Consider the following 19409-nt stretch of genomic DNA (forward strand, 5'->3'; position numbering starts at 1 on the left):
ATGGTGTAGCGTATTCAAACGTGTCTCTGGAGTCTGACTGAATGCGTCTGTGTCTCCTGGCAGAGCTGCTGCGTCCGTGAATCATCCCTCCACCACTTCCATGGCTCTGTATGAAGAGCGGAGTCATGTCGTCTAACAACACCAACAGGGAAGTCTGGCCAGAAATGTGAATGTAATGGTGGTGCGCCTGTTCCCGTGGTGCAGTGAGTGTGTGTGTGTGTGTGTGTGTGTGTGTGTGGGGGGGATGTCATATGTGTGCGTTAGCCGCGTGTTAACTAAGTTGCTGTTTTGGTGTATTTTTCTGTACTTTTTTCAATTTTTTTAAATACTCTGTTTTTTCATAAATCTAGGTTCTACTTCATGGATAGATGGATTTATTTATAGTTTAACTTTTTAATTCATGATTATTCTTTGCTTTCAAACTTTTGCTCGAACTAAACAACCAGGATGCCTGAAGAGAAGCATCTGGTTTGAGTTAAGAGTGCAACAGGGTTTGAGTGAAAGCTTTTAGACAAACCTTAATGCGCAGCACATTAAACACAGTTTCATTGAACCGAACAAACAGGTTCGGTGTGTAAGAAGCCTCGAGGCTCTGCCGTATGAAACCAGTATAACTGTATAAATGTAGTTGCTACTTGTTGTTAAGCGTTGAGGTGTGGGGATAATGTTGCTGGGTTTTTTGTTCTTGCAGAGAAGTGTCTTGTTTCTGGCTCCAGCAGATCTTGGAGACTTAGAAAGATATCACAGATCTAAACCGCTGAGACAGAAATACCTGGATGTGTTTCACTGTGTGCTTCAGTGTGAGAAAAGATTTAACAACAAGTGGAAATATTAAAGGCAGACAGCTATGGCAAAAAGGAACCTAAAAAGCATTAAAATGTAAACTTATTTATTTAATTTGACTGTGGCTATAGTCTCAGCATCTGGACTGTTATTGAATGACAGGGCCAATGTGTATGAGGGTCAGTAGTTCTTGGGGGTTATAATATGTCCAAAAACGGTCAAATCATACACAAAAAGGCAAGTTTATTTGTATCACACATTTCAACAACAAGGCAATTAAAAGTTCTTCACATAAAGGGAGAATTAAAATGTCCTTACCTGCTCCCTAATTCCCTGACTCTGTGTGAGGCCGATTCAAGCCGATTTCATTTGGGTAAAGAACATTTCCACACGATTGTAATAATCGGCAGTCAAGATTTGTGAACATCAGTTGGTCTCCCTGAAAGCTTGAATACGAATAAAAACATTGTTTGCAGCCATCTGGAGATGAATCAGTTTTTATATTGTACATACAGTATTATTTAAATGTTCATGGTTAGTCTCTCTGTTCTACTTTGTTGCCTTTAATGTCCTTGTTTTCATATTTGTCTTGTTTATTTGTATATTCCATGTATGTACGTTGAGAGCAATGTGTAAACCGGAGTTCGCGTACACATACATGGCCAATGAAGCTGATTCTGATTCTGAACTCATTCTTTGAATAACACTGTAGGCAGCATGGGTGAGGTGTATTCTGGGATACGGGATTAAGTTTCAACAGCAGCAGCAAGAAGAAGCTCATTGGCATTTGGGAACCTCAAACCAATTTAAAAAAAATCATCATCAGGAGAGATTTTCCTTGTGTTGACAGAGAAACATTTATGCTGCCGAAAGCTCAAAATAATGTGACAACAGATTATTGTTTCAGCAACAAAGCAGCCAAAGGTCATGCTTTTTAAATCATTCCATTATTGTGCTGCCACAGGAACGATCAATAACTTCAATGCCTTATAATAATGTGGAGATATTGATACATACCGTTGTTGATTATTGATCAGCCACATGTTGTCCAGACAGGCTATCAATGTGATAACTATTAACTATTCTCTCTTAATGAATGGATCAGTATCGTAGAGGAAGGGTTATCATCTATTCAGGCTTCATGAGTAGCATTCAATGATTAACATGAACAAAATAATCTGGTTTTCCTGACAGACAGCAGTCTGTTGTTGTTTAAAAGATTTATACAGATGGATTTGCAGAGAAGAGCTGTTGTCGTCCGTTTATGCAAAACCACGGGATGCGTTGGATGTCAACTTTCCTGTAAAAAACAACACTACTTTGTAGAAAAAAAGATCATGGTTGGTGTTAAAGTACAAATGTAAAGTAACAAAAGAACATAACAACATAACTTAACAATATAACGTGACAACAACCTAACAAGGCAACCTAACGTAACAGCGTAGTGTAACAGCGTAGTGTAACAGCGTAGCGTAACAGCGTAGCGTCACAACCGTACGTCCCTTTTTCAAACTATATTTTTTGTTACTACTGTAACAAGTGTAAAGAAACAAATCGTTTGCTTCCGGTTTAACATTGGACAAGAACAGCAGCCTGGGTGAAAGTCCTGGTGACTGGAGCGTCCGTATCTATTCACTACTTTTGCATGTTATGTGGCCATTCAGACTACACACTTGAGGACACGGGGGGAGCATTTCCAATCCAAGGCTCTGATAGCCTTTGAAGGTTTTATCTCCTCCTGTGGAAGGGCTAAAGCTCATCAGCGTCACTTTCACATGTGTTTCGTATGAAACATGTTTGGGATCCCCACACACCTCAGAGCCATTATTACAGGAAGGTGTTCTGTTTTTTCTGCTTTAAATTGGGGAATATATTTTGCAATAATTACAAAAATCAGTCACATTAACATCAGAAGTGATCTGCTGGAGGGCCCAATTACTTGATTTCGCTGAGTGATGGCTCCGATCCAAGAGTCATTACGAGCAGCTCCGTTTCAGATTGTGCCTTCAATCTGCTTTTCAAAGTATAGGACAACCCCAGGGGTCTGGGATTATGTCAATACATTGACCCACATGAGGCTCGGGAAATCCCAGAGAGAGCAGCCGGTCAGGTGTTTAGCAAGACGTCAATAAACTCTCCACGACCACGGCTTGTTCTGAAAAGCTGGGTGGATAGCATGCAGGTGTGTCAGTGTGACGCCGTTACACGTTCAATGTGATTTACAGTCCACACTGTGTGTGTGATCAATGAACTGGCAAACTGCAGCGCAGACGTGAACAGAGAGAAACCTTGACTGTTAATTTCTGTTGATTTCAATATAATAGAAAGTGTCTAAAATAGAAAAGTTGTTATTGCTTCAGACTGAAGCTGAAATGATTCTCGTGGTATTTTCATTGCTCAAGAAGGCAAACGAAGCACACAGCCTTCAATAAAAATGTAAGAAATATTTCATTATAGATGTGAAATACCTGGAGGACACCTTTTATTTAATTGTGCCATTTTGTGTCTTTAAAAAATGGCACTTCATTCAATCATTCTAACTTTTTTTTCAAAACTTGGGAAAAGTGGGTTTTAAGATAACATTGAAGACTTGAAGGAATAGTGAAAGCTTGTGTTTGATTACCGTCTACCAAAATCATTGTTTGTGAGCTTTTGTGCTGCCAGAACTACGGATAATCTCTAGAAAATTGAATGTAACCCCCTTTAAATTTGGTAGCATAATTCAAAACTACTGAATTGAGTTTTTCTAATGTTACCTGCACAAACAAATTGCATGTGCTCATTACTAATGCAGAATAATAACTATTCACGGTTAGGTATTGCACTAAGCAAAAAACATCATAATTGCAGAATCAGCCAATATCATTTTTCTTTTTACCTTGATTAGAGATGTTGAGAGAAATCATTTTTTCCTTACCGATTCTGATATCTGAACTTGGGTATTGGCCGATGCCAAGTACGGATCTGATACCTATGCGTTGAAAACATGCCACCGTTTTACTGGTGGGAATTTTCTTCCGTGTAAAATATTGCCAAATTGCTGACATTTTCCCAGCAATGGCTAATGTTACACGCTCCACTAACAGCTACCCAGTCTGTACTGCAAATGTGGAACTCTAAACCGAGATGAGACCATCATCGATTTCAGACACAGCAACCCTTTTCTTGATGGAGCTGATGATAGAAGTCGAGAGTGAGCCATCGCTCTTCTTCTTCTGATAAGAGTTGAATATCGATCACACCGATCGGCAATGATGAACAGATCGGGTAGCGTCGGACACGTGTTGCGGTTGTCCCTGTGTAGCTTAAATGAGCTGATAAATAAAATGATAACGGGATATTTGATCAGTGCATACGTTTGCGTACTCGCCGATACCCGATCCTGCATTTTAGGCCGTATCACAGTGTCACAGCTCTCTTTTACAGATCAAATTCACGCCTGGAAGCTGCCCAGTACGACCAGGGTCTTATCTGCTGGCCACTGAGCCCCTCAGTTGGGAGTAAAGGGTGTTTCTCAAGGGTACCTCTGTGGTTGTAATGGGGAGAAATGTATCCAGTCACACGTCCGCTTCTGTTATCCTGAGGACAACATCGAACTTGGTTTCTGGCACTAGATTTGGGTTTGTGGGTATTGAAGTTATTATAGTTATGTATCTTTTCTAAATCATTTGCCTCTTGCTCATTGGATCTAGATTTCAAAAGTTGTCCATTATTCATCTTTTATCCCATCAAAGGTAATGTCAGCATTTTGCATCACAGCTAGTTTGGGAACAGCAGGTGCTTTGTTTTTGCAATAATTATCTTACTCATCAAAGTCTAGATTTTTACCACTTACTGCGACCATCACTGGATGTAGGGCTGTAGTTTTTATCCCTGGCTGGTGTTTTTAACTCTATTAAATAGGCTCTCCCACCTGTGCCCATCTTTCCTGAGGGACACAAAAAAGATGCTTAACAGGATTCAGAGTATGTATGAAGTCAGTTCCCAACACATATCAATAAGTCGGTCATACCCCATTAAGCCTAAAGTGGAATAAAGCTGATGCATGCGCTTTGATTTTTTTTTTTTACTGTGGCTTTTTACATCCCCGCAGCGCTCAGATAGCTCCACTGAATTTCATGCTTTCAAAGTATATCCAGTTTATAAAGAACCATTCACACCCAAAGAGATACTTCAGCCTACGAAATGGTTCTTAACAGCTTTTTGAAGCTGATCAGCAATTTATAGAGCTAATGGTTTCTATTTGATCAACAATTATAAATGTTTTTTAACTGTTTAGGCAAGTCATACTGAATGTGATCCACGTACAGATTTCTAATCAGGGTTGGATATCCAGATATGGATTATCTTAAAACTTAAAACGTATAACTTTGAGCTTAACGTTCAGTATATGTTTTGTGGAACTTCAAAAGCAAACACAGTGAAGTTCAATACCAGGTGAAGGACTTATAGTGGTTTCAAATAATGACTCCCTTTTTCCCCCAAAGACAGTTCTGCTTTCCACTCTGAAAAGCCTTTAACAAAATAAAGTCTTTATTTCATTCGGCTCTCAGTCATTGTGTGCTTGTTAGAAGAGTCGGAGAGATCTCCCAGTGGTAATGATTTTTCTGCAACAGAGGAAGGATTTACTGGGTCATCTGTCCGATGCAAGCAGTCAACAAAAAGCAGCAGGCTGATCTCTTCATGTTGTGGCATTAAAGTCCAACCTCTGTCTCTGATTCCTCTTTTCTGTTCTCTGTGTTCTTTTCATTTGTATTTCCCATCATTCTTAGCCCCCAAGTATCTGCACGTATGTTTTGTTCTTAAGGATGTACACCCTCCACTGTTAATCCCCCACTCAGTCTCTGTCTCTGTTTCTCTCTACATTGACTTTATAATGCCCTGATGAATAATGGAGCAATCTGTTGTCCTCTTGCTCTTCATGACATTCATTCCAGTCTTCATATTGTTCGGAGCAAAGACTTTTGGTGACGAAGAAAAAGAGAGTATAGTGTCGCTATTAGAGCAGTTTTTCATGTTCAGTAAATGGAAGGACAAAACAAACAAAAAAACTTGAATGACTAAATTAATAATATATATATATTTTGCTAATCACTGAACAAGACAAGGTAATTTATTTAAATCCTGTGTAATTGGAGCAGCCTGTCCTGTTCAAATCACTGAGATTCTCCCATAAACACCTCATTGGTTTTGACATGACATTTATTTTAACTAAGCTGTTTGCTTAAGCTGTCTTACATTGTGTTGTAACCCACAGGTGCCGTCCTCTACTTGGTAATACTGTCCTCCAATCACGAGCCTGCGTTCGCCCACTGCAAATTTGCTTTAGTGTAGCCATTTGCCAACCCAAATACGTGCAGACCACACATTTAATAAGGCAGCACTCACCGCTGCCCGCCATTCCAAAACCCAGCGATTTCCCAACTGACTGCTCCTCTCTGCAGATGGACATCGCCACATCAAGAATCTCAGCATTGCCCGCTGGTGTTCAGTAGCCACCAGCCCGCCCGACCTGCCGAGCGTAGCCTGAGATTTCATGTCAGCAGCTGTGGGATCTCTTCCGGCGTTTCGGTGCGACGATTCGGAGCGACGATTCGGAGCGCCGCTTCGATGCAATGCCAATCGAGGTCACCACCCCAGTCGCCAGCTCTCTGCCGCTGCCTCCAGTCATCCCTGCTGAGATACAGGCTTTGTTTGTTGATGAGGGTGACGATAATATGGCATTGGAGCACCTTTGCTGGCATCTTTTTACTGGGACTTCCCGCAAGTGATGACCACTGTGGCAGTCCACGAGTCCACCCAAGCCTGTCCCGCCATGGTTTTTTAAGGCCAATTGTCCCCTCTAGCAGACATCTGACAGTGTGTCGAGGCAGCAGACACTGAAGACGAGAGCCTGTATTGCAGTTCTGGTGGATGTTCATACGGTTCTATCTCTTGGACATTTCGGAAACCTTTTAGGGTTTGTGCTAGCTTGACAAGACCGGACTGGTGAAAAGGGTGGGGTGTATTGTCTGTTGTGATGCACAGGACCCCCCATCCTCTGGACATGATACACCAACATGTCCCCGAGCCCCTTGATTAGGTTATAAAGTAGTCGTTGGGCTGCTGCGATTAACCTCTAACGGGTCAGGATCAGTGTGGTTGGGTCAATGTTGTGTCGGCAGGACGTGCATTAATTGGGCTCCACCGACTGTACCCATAGAGTCCATTAGAGGGCGGAGCCTGTGTGAGTTAAAACAAAGGTTACAATATTGTAACCCTAGATCTATAAGCACTGGTTGACCTGCTGCTCTTACGCCGTTCGCTGAGGAGGATGTAGGCTGGCAGGCAGAGGTGTGAGCTGCCTTATATAATGTTGGGTCCCTAATTGCTTTGGAAGGCACATCTTAATTGGTTGGCTACCTGCATCCAAATGTCCAGTGAGCGAATGCATGCTCGTGTTTGGAGGAAAGTATTCTCATAGAGGGGGCACTGCCTGTGCTCATACAACCTGGGTTACAGTATTGTAACCTCTGTTACATTATTCCAATGAATAGTAAGGGAGAGGGAAAAATATTGTCACGTGTTTTGATTATTAACATATTCTGACATAATCATGATTGTTATCAGTGAATCTATAGAGACTTGTTGTGTCACAGTCTAAATGGAACAGACCCATCCTTGATATCTGTCGGTAGAGTGATCAACATTCTTCCAAAATGTCCTAGTGTAGCCCTTCACATTCAGATTTCCATTTCCAACGATATTCCATAGCTGCTGTCACTGACACCATCAGTCTACATATCCAGCAGTGAATCTGTGGTTTGGAAACACACCTCTGTGCTACAAGAGAGGCCAGTTAAGCAACGGCATTTATCAGAGGAGGTGTGCCAAAGCTCCACCCCTCACCTGACTCACCTGAGACAAACGGTTTTTGATTCTTCCTCACTAAAGAGACACACAGACTGAGAGAGAGACGATCAGATTCAACTTCAGACCAAACTAACAACTTCCTCTGAGTGAGTTCAGCTACAGGAGAGAAAAGAGGAAAACTACAACACTGCTGCTTCAGCCTGCTGACGCTCCACACACTGAATGTGAGTTTGACTAAAAACAGAGAAGTTAGTAGAGGAGGGAGGGGAGCCATGACTGATGTACTTTCTGTGTTTTCAGCTTCACTCAGAGACTAAATGTCTTCCAGATTAGAGGAGGATCTCTGCTGTCCGATCTGTCATGAAGTCTTTAGAGATCCTGTTGTTCTGTCATGTAGCCACAGCTTCTGTAAAGACTGTCTGAAGAGCTGGTGGAGAGAGAAACCAACTCAGGAGTGTCCAGTTTGTAAGAGAAGATCTTCAACGTCAAATCCACCTTGTAACCTGGTGTTAAAGAACCTGTGTGAGTCCTTCTTACAGGAGAGAGATCAGAGAGCTTCAGAGCCTCTCTGCAGTCTGCACTCTGAGAAACTCAAACTCTTCTGTCTGGACCATCAGCAGCCAGTGTGTGTCATCTGCAGAGATTCAGAAAAACACAGCGACCACAGATTCAGACCCATCGATGAAGCTGCTCGACAACACAAGAAGAACCTTCAGGAAACTCTGGAGACCTTAAAGGAGAAGTTAAAGGTTTATGAAGAAGTTAAAGTGAAGTCTGATCAAACAGCAGAACACATGAAGGTCCAGGCCCGACGCACAGAGAGGCAGATTAAGGAGCAGTTTAAAAAGCTTCACCAGTTTCTAGAGGAGGAAGAGGAGGGCTGCACTGAGGGAGGAAGAGGAGCAGAAGAGTCAGATGATGAAGGAGAAGATGGAGGCTCTGAGCAGAGAGATAGCAGCTCTTTCAGACACAGTCAGAGCCACAGAGGACGAGCTGAGAGCTGAAGACGTCTCATTCCTGAACAACTACAAGGCTGCAGTGGAAAGAGTCCAGCAGCGCCCCCTGCTGGAGGATCCACAGCTGCTCTCAGGAGCTCTGATAGACGAGGCCAAACACCTGGGCAACCTGACCTTCAACATCTGGAACAAGATGAAGGACATGGTCTCCTACACTCCTGTGATTCTGGACCCAAACACTGCTGGTCCAGACCTCATCCTGTGTCAATATCTGACCAGTGTGAGAGGAGGAGAGAAACAGCAGCTTCCTGATAATCCAGAGAGGTTTGATATTCACTTCTCTGTTCTGGGCTCTGAGGGATTTAACTCAGGGACTCACAGCTGGGATGTCGAGGTTGGAGACAATACTGAGTGGTCATTGGGTGTGTCAGCAGAGTCTGTCCAGAGGAAGGGACGCATAGAGTCTGGATTGTGGAGAATAGTGTTTTTTAAAAATAAATACTTAGCATTATCACCACCAGGTCGACTCACTGATCTCTTAGTGCAGAAGAAGCTCCAGAGGATCAGAGTGAATCTGGACTGGAACAGAGGAAAGCTGTCGTTCTCTGATCTTGATACTAACACACACATACACACCTTCACACACACTTTCACTGAGAGGATGTTTCCATACTTTGGCACTAAAGATAAACTGAAGATATCATCACTGGAGGTCTATGTGGTAGTTAACAGATGAGGAGGATGATTATGTTTATTATGTTGTTTATTCATAAAAGCTAAAAGTCACTGAATCTCACCTCTATATGTGTAACATCCCCCCCAGGTCCGAGCCTAACCCAGAGGCATTTTGTTGAGGTGGTAATTTGAATCTTTTGTTCGAGCCTGTTCTTTGTTCAATACATTGTTACACTACACACTGAAACACAAGTAAGTGTGCGGTAGGTTTTTGAGCTGCACAAGAGCTCCTGCTGTCTCATTGTGCCAAACATATACTTACGTTGATTAATTGATATATTTGTTGTTGTCTTTTTTTATTTCTGTTGCTACTTTGACAATTCGTTTTTTGTACAGCTTTCTATTGTCAAGCTTTTCAACTGTAAAATGACTTTACTTAGTCTCTGGTATATATTTTTGGATTGTTTAGTCTTGTGTGAGTAGCAGAAACCACATTGTGGAAGCTGATTGGCTCAAAGTAAAGAATCAAATCAGAAATGTTCTACTTGATGTAATGAAGAACAGAAGATTCTCTCTGTAAAAGTGTTTTCCTTCTGTCACCATCAGTTGAATTCTGCTGTTAGTTGCTCAGTCAGAGGAGGAGTTCTATTAAACGTGGATATTTCAACTTTCAGGTGGATGTCTCAGTTTGGGTTCAGACTTTATGTAATGCTGGTGATTCAACATTTAAGATCAATAAATATTCATGCTGAATGTACTCTCATTCCTGTTTTTCAACTAAATAAATTATTGTCTTTTCTTGGATATTAGTGTAATTAATTAAGCAGAATTTTGGTAGTGATGATGTACTAGTACAGTAATATATATATATATATATATATATATATGTATGTATATATACATACATGTCAGACCAGTATCATGGCAGTTTGTGAAATAATCACAAAATGCAATCTATTTGTTTTGCTTACAGGGATACAAATTGTTTTTTGGTGTCGCTCAGAACGAAAATAATGGCAATGGAAAGTCAAATAGGAGAGTTATTCGTGGTGGACACACAAATTACACGCATCCATGTGACTAAGCAACAGTCAAAGCAAATTACACACTTATAATGTATAAAAGGACGACTATTGATGGGTGGGAGGTGAAGTGGATGGGTCCAACAAACAGGACTTTCAATCAGAAGACCGGTGTTTGACACCACGTTGTGGTTTTATGGTCGTGGTTTTTATCGTCTAAACCAGGGGTCGTCAACGTTTTTCAGGCCAAGGACCCCCAAACTGATAGAGGGATGGAGCAGGGACCCCCAACTATATATATTGTACAAAATAGTTTTTTATATTAAACTGGGCATAAACATACCTCTGTATTGTGCATTCAATACTAAGCTATTCAAATAATACACAGGTTCATATATTCATGTTTTTATTTTAAACATGTGCAAGGTACAGTGAGTAGGGTGGCCCTGCCCATTTAGAAACATACCTTGTCAGCTGATACCAATGTTAATATCAACATTGTCTGTCAATTGCATGATAATCATGCACACAAGCCATTCAAATTGACGTTTTTATTTTAAACATAAATGTGGAAACGAAAAATGAGTGATGACGTATTAGTGCCACTGCTATGCATAAACATACCTGTTATCTTTCATACAATACTGAACTATTACCATAATGGACAGATTCATGTTTCTTGGTCGAGTTACAAAACGATCCATTTTCGCTCATAACGATGTCCAAACACTTGGCATAATAATATACTGGCCTCAGCAGTTGGCTGTTGTGGATAGGAGCTGCAGTGTTTTAGCAGGAATATCTTGCAAAAATGATTGCTCAATGATTCATGGATGAAGTAATTTTTTTTTTTTTTTTTTTTTACAACGGTATCTTCTTTTCAAATAATATTGCAGCATGTGTCCTTGTGTCTGGGATCTTAGTCAGCTGGGGACTGAATAGGCTCTCGGTCAATCACGGGGAACCTGACAGAGCCAGCATGTAACATGCGGCCTCGTGATTGGCACAGCAGCGATAGGGGCGGGTCCTCCTCTTTGTGTGCAGGAGGCTTGGAGGGACAGGTCCAGGCTTGTCTCGCGCTGTGAGTGAACCGGTGCCCAGTTTGAGAGAGCTCCTGTGTGTTGCTGAATCTGTGCATTTCTGACTGAAAGATAACATCTTCTGCCTCCATTTATCCATTCGCTACAATATGTTGGATTCATGTTAATGTGTATTTCAAGACATTTCAATTCGTGAAAAAAAAAGAAAAATTGTCTAATCAACCAAAAATTGCACGGCCCCCTGCAGTACCTCCACGGACCCCCTGTTGAAGACCTCTGGTCTAAACCAAACTGTTCGTGACAGTTTTTCTAAACCTAATTTCGTGGTTTTGTTGCCCAAACCTAACTGTTCGTAGTTATTTTAAGCCCAACCATGATGTTTTTTCTAAACCTAACAAAGTTTTTTTGTTGCCCTAATCCTGTTTTTCGTTTTTTAACGTAATGTCATCCCGAAAAAAAGTTGTTCCGAGTGACATGAAAAATACAAATCGTGTCCCTGTACACGAGACCAATGGATTGTATTTTGTGGCCATTTCAAGATAGCCACATTATGTATTGTGTTCCATTGTACCCCTTTCCCTTACCTACAGTATTCCCCGGTACTCTTTACGTCAACATTGCATGGCCTCCCTTTTCCTTTTGTATTCCTTGCTGCCCAGTTCATGGTATCCCTTACCGGCCATATTCAATTGTACTCCTTTCTTACAGAATTCCATGGGATCCCTTACCTATGATATGGCATGGCAATCTTTACCTAGAATATTCCATACAACGTATTTCCTGCTTTATTCCATGGTACATACATAATTATGTGCATCCCATTCAATGCCATCCTTTTGGTAGATACTACCCGTCTCCAACAAAATTCCATGTCACCCGTTCCCCTCAACATCCCGTGGTCCCCCATTTTACTCAGTAATATTTTAATTCCTCCACTTAATTCAACCTACATTCAAACTACTGTTGAACACAAACATAGCTGCTGCAACAACCTGCTGCACACTATCAGTCTACATATCCAGCAATGAATCACTACTTTTGAATGAAACACACTTGTGTTATAGCTGAAGCCACAGCGTTTAGCAGATGACAGCGTTTAGCAGATGAGGTGTGGTATATTGTCTGTTGAGATGTACAGCCCCCCCCCACACTGGGCATGATACACCTAAATGTTCCCGAGCTCCTTGATGTACTGGAGAATGTGGGATGCATGGTGTCTACTGCTTGTCTCTTTGACCCATGCAGGGTTAGGCCATGGCTTTACCCAGTTCAGTACTATCTCCGCTGGTTGAGGTTCCCTACTTCTCCGCTGTGGCGGCCTAGGTAATAAAGTAGGAGGTGGGCTACTGCGATTAACCTCTAGACTGTCGGGATCAGTGTGTTTGGGTTGATGTTATGTTGCAGCAAGGCGTGCATTCATCCCGGTCCACCCACTGTATCTGAATCCAGTAGAGGGCGGAGCCTGTGTGAGTTTAAACAAAGGTTAGGACATTGTTACCCTAGATCAGGGGTATTCAATTAAAATTCCAAAAGGTCCAGATTGAGAAAATCTCTAACTTGCGCTATGTAGTGCCATATATATATATCTATAGATATATATTGAAGAAGCCTATTAGTAGTAACAATGTCTCTGTGTAGTCAACAACTGTCAAATCAAATAAATAATGTACACATTAATTATATTTTAACAATTATTATTCTCAGTTTTCAAATTCAACTGGAAGGATTATATATAATACATAGAGATACATAAATAAATGTTCTCTCATTTCAAGTAAAATAAGGGCTCCATCTAAAAATAAAATACACAAAAAAGAACTGAAAAACTTGCATCGTAAAAGAAATTGCTTGATTTTAGAAAAATGAATGAAAAAGAAAAATGAAAGTGTGGCTGGAGTTAACTTTTTCTCCTTTTTTCTTAACTCCATTTCACATCATAACGGTCTCAGTCAACGTTATAATAAACAATCTCTACACATCTTAACATCTTGCCCTCAGTTCAGATTGGAGTGGGTATGATTGCTCAAAAGATTTGTTTGGTCTGGTAGTGGCGTTTCACATTGGCGCATATGGCCACGTATCTGAACATATGAGACAGAGTGGTTTTGTAGCGCCAGCAGGAAGAACAGTTAAAATCTCTGTTTTCGGGGTCCACTTTTCTCTTTTTAGAGCACGTCAGGTGAAATTGCTTCTCCGACTCACTTACTTCTCCCACTGCTCTCTCTCCCCCGTTTCTCCCCTGTCTGTATATAAATATCACTTGACTCATGATGCATTTTGGAATACAAATATTCCACTAGCTGAGTAGCGTCACGTGAGATGATTTACAACGCATGCAATTGGTCGGTGTATTTCCTGGACTGCCGCACGAGTGCCGTAAAGGCTAGAAAAGCTGCGCAGGTTAAAATAGAAGCGCTCTGCCAAAATGTATAATTCTCAATTATCTATCGGTTATACTGTACGTCTGGGTCCGTATCCGGACCGTGGTCCGCCTATTAGAGACCCCTGCCCAAGAACTATAAGCATTGGTTGACCTTCTGCTCTTATGGTGCTCGCTGAGGAGGGTGGAGGCTGGCAGACAGCGGTGTGAGCTGCCTTACATAATGTTGGGTTGGGTAGGCACTTCCTGATTGGTCGGCTACGCGAACGGAATTTTTCCGTCGGAGAATGCATGCTTGAGTATTCCTATAGAGTGGGCATTGCCTGTGCTCATAGAACCTGGGTTACAGTATTGTAACCTCTGTTACATTACTCCAATGAATAGTAAGGGAGAGGGGAAAAAATGGTTATGTGTTTTGATTTTTGAAATATTCTGACATAATTATGATTGTTATCAGTGAATCTATAGAGACGTGTTGTGTCACAGTCAAAATGGAACAGACCCATCCTTGATATCTGTCTGTAGAGTGAACAACATTTTTCCTGATGTAAACTTTTGATGCAATTTTTCTAAAATGTTCTATGGTAGCCCTTCACATTCAATATTCCATTTCCGGTGATATTCCATAGCTGCTGTCACTGACACCATCAGTTTACATATCCAGCAGTGAATCTGTAGATTGGAAACACACCCCTGTGCTACAAGTGAGGCCAGTTAAGCAACGGCATTTATCAGAGGAGGTGTGCCAAAGCTCCACCCCTCACCTGAGACAAACAAGGAAACAGTTTGTGATTCTTCCTCACTAAAGAGAGACACACCAGACTGAGAGAGAGACGATCAGATTCACCTTCAGACCAAACTAACAACTTCCTCTGAGTGAGTTCAGCTACAGGAGAGAAAAGAGGAAAACTACAACACTGCTGCTTCAACCTGCTGACGCTCCACACACTGAATGTGAGTTTGACTAAAAACAGTGAAGTTAGTGGAGGAGGGAGGGGAGCCATGACTGATGTACTTTCTGTGTTTTCAGCTTCACTCAGAGACTAAATGTCTTCCAGATCAGAGGAGGATCTCTGCTGTCCGGTCTGTCATGAAGTCTTTAGAGATCCTGTTATTCTGTCATGTAGCCACAGCTTCTGTAAAGACTGTCTGAAGAGCTGGTGGAGAGAGAAACCAACTCAGGAGTGTCCAGTTTGTAAGACAAGATCTTCAACGTCAAATCCACCTTATAACCTGGTGTTAAAGAACCTGTGTGAGTCCTTCTTACTGGAGAGAGATCAGAGAGCTTCAGAGCCTCTCTGCAGTCTGCACTCTGAGAAACTCAAACTCTTCTGTCTGGACCATCAGCAGCCAGTGTGTGTCGTCTGCAGAGATTCAGAAAAACACACCGACCACACAATCAGACCCATCGATGAAGCTGCTCGACAACACAAGAAGAACCTTCAGGAAACTCTGGAGCCCTTAAAGGAGAAGTTAAAGGTTTATGAAGAAGTTAAAGTGAAGTCTGATCAAACAGCAAAACACATGAAGGTCCAGGCCCGACGCACAGAGAGGCAGATTAAGGAGCAGTTTAAGAAGCTTCACCAGTTTCTAGAGGAGGAAGAGGAGGCCAGGATGGCTGCACTGAGGGAGGAAGAGGAGCAGAAGAGTCAGATGATGAAGGAGAAGATGGAGGCTCTGAGCAGAGAGATAGCAGCTCTTTCAGACACAGTCAGAGCCACAGAGGACGAGCTGAGAGCTGAAGACGTCTCATTCCTGAACAACTACAAGGCTGCAGTGGAAATAGTCCAGCAGCGCCCCCTGCTGGAGGATCCACAGCTGCTCTCAGGAGCTCTGCTAGACGAGGCCAAACACCTGGGCAACCTGACCTTCAACATCTGGAACAAGATGAAGGACCTGGTCTCCTACACTCCTGTGATTCTGGACCCAAACACTGCTCATCCAGAACTCATCCTGTCTGAAGATCTGACCAGTGTGAGTTTTGGAGAGGAACAGCAGCTTCCTGATAATCCAGAGAGGTTTGATAAACACTGGTTTGCCCTGAGCTCTGAGGGATTTAACTCAGGGACTCACAGCTGGGATGTTGAGGTAGGAGACAATACTGAGTGGTCATTGGGTGTGTTAGAAGAGTCTTTCCAGAGGAAGGGACAAATACAGTCTGGATTGTGGAGAACAGTGTTCTTTAAAGATAAATACTCAGCATTGTCACCACCAGGTCGATTCACTGTTCTCTTAGTGCAGAAGAAGCTCCAGAGGATCAGAGTGAATCTGGACTGGAACAGAGGAAAGCTGTCATTCTCTGATCTTGATACTAACACACACATACACACCTTCACACACACTTTCACTGAGAAGATGTTTCCATACATTGGTGCAAAAGACAAACTGAAGATATCACCACTGGAGGTCTATGTGGCAGTTAAGAGATGAGGAGGATGATTATGTTTATTATGTTGTTTATTCATAAAAGGTAAATGTAACTGAATCTAACCTCTATATGTGTAACATCACCCCCAGGTCCGAACCAAACCCCACTGACTGCATGATAAAAAAGGTCTATCTTTGTATATTTCATGACAAAGATACAGTGACTTAAGGTAGTTATGACGAGCCCAAGTGCATGCTAGTTACTAGTCATACACACACACACCATTAGGCCCACGATGTGCTCATCTTGTCAGTCTTCACAGATTTTACACCAAAACTAACTACATCGTATCATCTCACGTGATCAGATAAACTTGACATTGGACAACTTCAACACACATATTACCCAGCAATCATCATTGCATATCTGTAAATGACAAAAATACCAAAGATAAGAAGAAATTACTAATGTAATTTTCAATTTCTGTTTTTTTTTGTAGGTTTTGTAGTTTATGTAGAATAAGCATATCATTTATTATAGATTGCTGCTGACTATTAAAACCATCACTGAGGGATTATAGCAAACAATACCTTTGTAAATTACATGTGAGTTCTTCATGTTACAGAGGCATTTTGTTGAGGTGGTAATTTGAATCTTTTGTTCGAGCCTGTTCTTAAAATAAAATATTGTCTTTTCTTGGTTTTTAGTGTAATTAATTAAGCAGAATTTTGGTGGTGATGATGTACTAGTACATTAATATATACAGTATATATATATATATATATATATATATTAGGGGTGTAACGGTACATTTCTACTTGGTATATATTTCTACTTAGTATGTTGTGTAAATGCCTAAGCACTGCTCTGAACTCGGTACACCTTCACCCTTTGTCTTAACGTACATGCTCAACTGTATCTTACTGATTGTTTAATGGAAATTTGGATATTCTTATGTATATTTTATATTCTTATTTTTAGGTGGGACAGGACTAGGCGTTCAAAAGACTTCATGACCACTGAGGTCAGGGCGACGGGCCTGTAGTCGTTAAGTCCTGTGATCCTAGGTTTTTTGGGGACGGGGATGATGGTGGAGACCTTGAAGCAGGCTGGTACGTGGCATGTCTCCAGGGAGGTGTTGAAGATGTCTGTGAACACCGGAGACAGCTGATCAGCACAATGCTTCAGGGTGGAGGGGGAGACAGAGGCCCTGTCCACATTACTCCGTTTTTACTCCGTATTTGCTACGTTTACACTGAGCGGCCACACTACGCCGGAGTTTTGGAGCACCCTAAACGGAGGAATCTGAAAACTCCGCCGAGGTTGGAGGTATTTGAGAACTCCGGGGTTGCGTTTGCGTGTGGACGGTCGTATACGGATGTGCTTAGAAACAATTACGCCCACACCCGTGTTCGCTACTGGATTGGTTCTTGGCAACCATGACGTCTCCGTCCCTGATTCGTCACACTCACTATCACGTGACCCGTACCCGGAAGAAAACAAACTGGGCTACCAGCGATTCATTTCAACATGGATAACTAATTGCAAGCGTTGCTGCTAGCACAACAGCTACATGATGTTGCTGCTAGCACAACAGCTAGCAGCAGCTAGCAGCTGTTGTGCAGTAAAAGTCTGCATTTCTGTGGAGGTAGCAGCTGTTATTGGAGTGATTAGCGAGCGGCGTGACCGGCATCAGCCCTATGGAGCAGCTCGTTGTTTTTAGATTCTAATGAGAAGACACGCTGCACTAACGTTTTACTTCTTCCGTTTGGTAGCCTTGAGAGACCTTAGTCTGTAAGTATGTATTTATGAAGCATGAAAAGATGTACGTAGATATATTCTATTCGCGTGTTTAGTATAACATTTGTGTTGTATTAAATGCTAATCGCGGTTAGCATTTCTCCATTGGCAGTAATGTTAAAATTAGCTTAGAAGCTAGCTAGGCGGACATGTTACATGCTGGCTATATCATGGATTGTTGTTTTGTATTCATGTAATGTGTATAGGGACAGTTTGTAAAGCCATATTTCATATTGTGTTTCCACAGTTTTACAAATAAGAAAGATTCACACTGAAGTCTTGAAACTCTTCTTTGGATTCCATGGTCTTTATTTCACGGATCTACTGTTAGCGATCTGCTAAGCTTTCCTGCACGAAGCAAGAGCAGAATAGAGTGAGAGACGTGTGTTGACCACATTGATGGACCCATATTCTAGTAAACGTTTACGTGTAAGTGTTGATTTTAAAGTAAATTTGATGTGTGAGAGAGAGAGATAGACCCGCACCGCTGTAATGCTAATCGCGGTTAGCATTTCTCCATTGGCGGTAATGTTAAAATTAGCTTAGAAGCTAGCTAGGCGGTCATGATGTTCAGAGCTACTAGTGAGAACAGACATCAACAACACGGGGGAAACGAATGAGAGACCACATTGATGGACCCATAATCTAGTAAACGTTTACGTATAAGTGTTGATGTTAAAGTAAATTTGATGTGAGAGAGAGAGAGAGCGAGAGACCCGCAGCTCTGTAACTACGTCTGAAAAATAAAACTTCTAAAACTTTCCACGAACTGTCTGTTTGAGTTTATAGAGGGAGATTTTAGAGGAAGATCTTAAGTATCAAATACAATCTTTCATTATTGAAGACTACTTTATTACTCTGTCGTATTTTTCATTTTTTTAATTAAGCAAGCAATCCACTTCCTGTTTACACCGTCACGCGCATGCCCAGTGTACGTTAATGGTCACGTGCTGTCCGCCTTCGAAGGCTGCCGTGTGGACGCAGATCAACTCGAGAATGATGCTGAAACTCCAGTGTGGACGGAGATCGTTTCTATTTAACAAATCTGCATCAAAGGAGAAACGGAGTAATGTGGACAGGGCCAGAGTCTGGGCCGGCTGCTTTGCGGGGGTTCTGTTTTTTAAAGAGCTTGTTGACGTCACTCTCCCGAATAGAGAGGGTCGTTACTGGGGTGGGGGGGGACACTGTGATGGGTGGTACAGAGGCATGGGCCCCTGCTGGGCTGGGGGAGGGGGACCTGGTGGTCTGGGGCTGGTTGATGGAGCTGTGGGGGATGGAGTCAGGACTGTCCCATTGTCTGTCAAAGCGACAGTAGAACTCGTTAAGCTCGTCTGCCAGGCGGAGGTCGTTCATGGAGTGGGGGGTTTTAGGCTTGTAATTGGTGATCTGCCTGAGACCTCTCCAGTCAGAAGCAGAGTCATTTGCTGAGAGCTGGTGTTGCAGTTTCTCGAATGTTGTTCTTCCGTGGTCGGCGTATCAGACAGCACGTTGTCTGTTACGTTGCCAGGTTGAGCGCAGTGGCTACACCGAGAG

At 42.1% G+C, this 19409-nt stretch overlaps 1 protein-coding gene and 1 pseudogene across 1 annotated transcript; both read left to right on the plus strand.

The window, feature by feature from the left end:
* The first annotated feature begins 7952 nt into the window (after positions 1-7952).
* LOC142954689 (zinc-binding protein A33-like) lies at positions 7953-9327 on the plus strand (annotated as a pseudogene).
* A 5417-nt stretch (positions 9328-14744) lies between these two features.
* LOC142954721 (E3 ubiquitin-protein ligase TRIM39-like) lies at positions 14745-16138 on the plus strand. The gene has a single exon (XM_076095920.1). It carries the CDS (start codon positions 14756-14758, stop codon positions 16136-16138), a length of 1383 nt encoding a protein of 460 aa, XP_075952035.1. The 5' UTR covers positions 14745-14755.
* The last annotated feature ends 3271 nt before the right edge of the window (positions 16139-19409 follow it).

Source organism: Anarhichas minor, unplaced genomic scaffold, assembly GCF_050575085.1.
Source record: "Anarhichas minor isolate MPS153535 unplaced genomic scaffold, ASM5057508v1 ptg000021l, whole genome shotgun sequence".
NCBI lineage: Eukaryota > Metazoa > Chordata > Actinopteri > Perciformes > Anarhichadidae > Anarhichas > Anarhichas minor.